At 36.4% G+C, this 4,227-nt stretch overlaps 1 protein-coding gene across 1 annotated transcript; it reads left to right on the top strand.

Moving 5' to 3' along the window:
- The first annotated feature begins 548 nt into the window (after positions 1-548).
- On the top strand, positions 549-3,605 carry FSHB (follicle stimulating hormone subunit beta). The gene is made up of 3 exons (XM_033063173.1): positions 549-566; positions 1,018-1,181; positions 1,731-3,605. Exons 2-3 carry the CDS (start codon positions 1,023-1,025, stop codon positions 1,965-1,967), a joined length of 396 nt encoding a protein of 131 aa, XP_032919064.1. The 5' UTR covers positions 549-566; positions 1,018-1,022; the 3' UTR covers positions 1,968-3,605.
- The last annotated feature ends 622 nt before the right edge of the window (positions 3,606-4,227 follow it).

The raw sequence follows: 4,227 nt of genomic DNA, 5'->3' as shown, positions 1-4,227 counted from the left end.
GAATAAGTACATAAGCAGCTCACTCACATATACAGTCTCTAACTCAGAGAACAACAATTAAAATTAATAACCTGAAAAAAACACAAAAATGGTCATTAGCTAAGAAACACCATAGCACTGTCCCCACTGTGAAGGGTCCTCCATTGCAGAGGACCAGCTTGCACCCCAAGCCAATCACTCTGAAGGCTGGTAGAGCAGTTAAAACACCTAAACTTTTCATTTCCAAAAATAGGCTTCTCAACCTTTTATCAAACTGTGAAAGGGCTCAGCTATTTCTAAATGCCACTGAATCAAATCCAGTGGCAGGTGTACAGAGACACTGTGACAGTAACCTTCAACATCTCTTCCCGACTGTGTTTAGCTTTTCTTCTTTCCTCTCAACAAGGCTTAATCTCACTGTCTGGCTGAACATTAATCCGCTTTCACCAAGTCCCAAACTAATGCTTGCTGCATTAATACACTGCAAATCCCTAAGGTATAAATTACACACAATTCAGTATAAAAGGAAAGCATAGGGCTTTCCTCTCACTACAGCTGTTACTTCTAGGAAGGTGAGCAGAATACTGGTAAGTTTTCATCAGATTCTGATGTAGAAATCTTTTTTTTCATACTGCAAACACTTAAAGTAATTAATTGATTCGGAAAAATACATTATATTTTCTCTCTCTCTTTCTTTCTCTCTCGCTTCTTTTTCTTTGTCCTTACAGATAGGATACATTCTCTCTACAGAAACTTAGATACAAATATTTTATTGAGAATGGTATGGTATTCTACTGTTATTATCATTCTGCAAAGATTGCTGGCATACCATTTCAGTTGCTTAGGAAAATCAAACTCCTTTAACAGTAAATGTAAGGAAGATCTATCTAATGTCTGTTCTTACTGACTATTCTGAATGCTTGCTGTTATGGAACCACTTGGGCATAATGCAGAGACTCAATTTCTCCCTGCTTCTCTATTTCCTGTTGAAAATAACTATATATTTCTCCAGTAGAGATATATTTTTTTTCTTTATAGACAGGATGAAGACACTTAATTGTTACGTGCTGTTATTTTGCTGGAAAGCAATTTGCTGCAACAGCTGTCAGCTCACCAATATTACCATAGCTGTGGAAAGAGAAGAATGTGAATTCTGTATTACAGTGAATGCCACGTGGTGCTCAGGATACTGCTTCACAAGGGTGAGACTCAATTTCAGGCACCAGAATTAAATATTTCAAGTGATGTATGGATAACCCATTCCTGCAGTTCGTAGCAAACACATAGACAGGATGAGCCCTTGTGAAAGAGCAGGTTGAATAACTGCTGTAGATACACAGCCAATCTGAAGCACAGACAGAAGGGTGAAATATTGTAGTAAATATCAGTTAATTAACTGGCTGCATATATTATGTTCATGTTGTATAACCAGATTTAGAAGAATTACAGTCTGGGTCTCTGCTTTGTGCTCAATTTGCGGTTGCAAGCAGATACAATAAAGCAGCCATTACTCCTATGCTCTTTAAAATAATTTGAAGAATCAAGCAACTGATCTGAAAGATTGTCTGGTGATGGTATGATACAAATTTGCCATAGCAGTCCTTCTGAAATGGGAAATTTAAATATTTAATTAGAAGAGTCAGATCCAAATGCTTTTGATCTCAGTGAGATTTTCTAATTTTATAAAAATTTTTAAATCTAACCCATAGCAAGTTTTAATTTTTGTTTTTATTTCCTTATTGTAATTTCAGGATCCAGTATATAAATATCCACCAGTATCAACTGCTCAGCAAACCTGTACCTTCAAGGAGGTTGTGTACGAAACAGTGAAGATCCCTGGCTGTGGTGACCATCCTGAATCTTTTTATTCATACCCAGTAGCTACAGAATGTCACTGTGACAGCTGTGACACTGACACCACTGACTGCACTGTGAGGGGACTGGGGCCATCCTACTGTTCCTTCAGTCAGAATGGAAGTAACCAGTGAAGGGAACTGGAGACAGCAGTTTGATTTTAAATGTTCCCTGCTAAGTAAAGGTACTGCTCAGGTTTAAATGGAAAATAACAGGCTATGCTGGCTAGAAACTGCCAAGATTGAAACAAAGATTTTTAAGTCCCAAATGAAGAGCTGCTGACTAAACTCCTCTTTAGATCTTTCTTACTTAACCTATCAGTAGCCTTAAAACCATTTTAATAAGTCTATAAAAAATGCTGCTCCCAATTTCTTCTGCCTTTTCCCCCTTTTCCTCTTTATCATAACTTCATTATTTATATTTCTGTATTTCCACTGCCTGGTTCACATAGATTATTCTATGCTATTCTGGGCTTTCAAAAAGTTCCCAAAAAGTTCCTGCTTTTCATTTCCCTTAAGAACACGCTTATTTTTAAAAGCCTTGCTGCTGGTTGTGGTTCTATTAGCTACATTGTAAACCTCTCTCAGCGGGGATCCTGACTGATTTTGCTTTGCATTATGTTTCATATAGTCATTATGCTCTGCCAATAATAACAGCACGCATATTTAAGAGCCAAAATCTATGTTCAAATGTTGAATGTCACCTGAATTCTTGTACTTTCTCAGCAAGGCTTGTTAGTTCAGCCTCATTGTCACAAGTAATATGAACTCTGGTTTGTACCTGGCTAACTTGAAGAAATCATCAGCTCTTTATTTTCACCTGAGTGCAAAATTTAGTAAAGAGAAATGTTTAGCATTATTTAACATAGGGGTCTCAAAAATTATTTAGGGATTAATCTAGAGGCACCTGACCCCAGTAGTGCAAACATGGTATGACAATGTGCCTTGAGAGCTGTTCACAGTACCCCCTTCAGAGAACGGAATTTCACAGAACTCTGCAGCAACCTAACTCTGCAAATACCAATATGAAGTGAGCTGGAGGACTGACTGAATCAGAATGGGAAGTAACCTCACATTACTGAGAAAATTATATGAAGCCTACAGAATGAAATCTTATGGGGAAAATGAAAACATACCATTCCTCATCAGAAAAATCACCTGCACAGACACAGAATGGAAACAATGGATTCAGCAGCAGTTTGGCACTTCAGGCTTGGTGGTGTACAACCAGAGTCAAAAGCACCACAGTGCTGCAGAAAAGTGGGAATGCAAGGAGCAGAGCCTACAAGACACAACCTACCTCCACCACTCAGTTCTACATGGTAGGGCCTTGGCTGAGTGGTTATTTCTGACAGAACTTCAGTGCATCGAAAAACTGGAGAAAACTGACAGAAGAATAATAAGGGAGAGAGGCCTAAAAAAATCTTAGGAGAAAAAGATTTAAATAAATTTGGTTGTTTTGCTTAGGGGAGGGGAACACTTTGGGGGAATAATAGCAGAACATTTTACATGCTTGAAGACTGTTACACAGAAAAGAACAGTCAGTTCTCCAAAGAGAGCAGAACAACTGATGAAAGATTCAGAGTAATCACAAGCAAATCTTCTGAAAGCTACAGATAACTAGACACTGCTTTTGTGACCCTTACAGACATGCCTGTTTAAGGAGAATTTGCCTGATACTCTGAATCTGTCGTGTAATAGATAATAGATATTTTAACTTATATAGTTTTTAGCTTTTTTACCAAAAGGTATTAATTCTCTTGAATTTATTTATAAGATTTATATGCATGGACATTCTCTTTGATCTAGTGAAGCTTTAAAAGTGGTAAAGAATAGATAAATCACATTGAGTCTCACTCATTTCAGTTTTAAACATGAGTAAATTTAAGTTAAAACTAAGCACCTAATTAATATCCGCAATTATTCTATTCTAAATGAGAGAATTTTGAATTAAAATTGCAAAACAAAGTAGCTTGTAATAAAAAGTATGTTAAAAAAATTATGTTCAAAATAGATCTGTATTGTCTCTTGTGTATTTTCAAATAAAAGTAATTTTATTGCACTTCTGTTATGAATCTTAATAAGCTAATTTCAAAACTCGAGTCCACCTGCTAACCTTATTATGCCTTGAATTGTATGTTTTCTTCCTCTCATAATCTTTTCCCATGTAACTGGTACACTCACCAGAGCCATATAAGCATTATATGGTCAAATCACACCAAATAAGACAATATTTTAGCCTGATCCAGTAACATGATAATGAAATACTACATAGTTGCAATATAAGAGTAGTGTGGATAAGAATAACAATTATAATTAACATTTTATTTAAATTATAGACATTAGAACCTGTCCACAGGTGTGTCCACGTCTGTCACAAATTAGATTGCATTGA

This window comes from Catharus ustulatus, chromosome 6 (genome assembly GCF_009819885.2).
Source record: "Catharus ustulatus isolate bCatUst1 chromosome 6, bCatUst1.pri.v2, whole genome shotgun sequence".
Classification (NCBI taxonomy): Eukaryota; Metazoa; Chordata; class Aves; order Passeriformes; family Turdidae; genus Catharus; species Catharus ustulatus.
The sequence above is the reverse complement of the archived record's forward strand: the minus strand, read 5'-3'. Positions and strand labels throughout refer to the sequence as shown.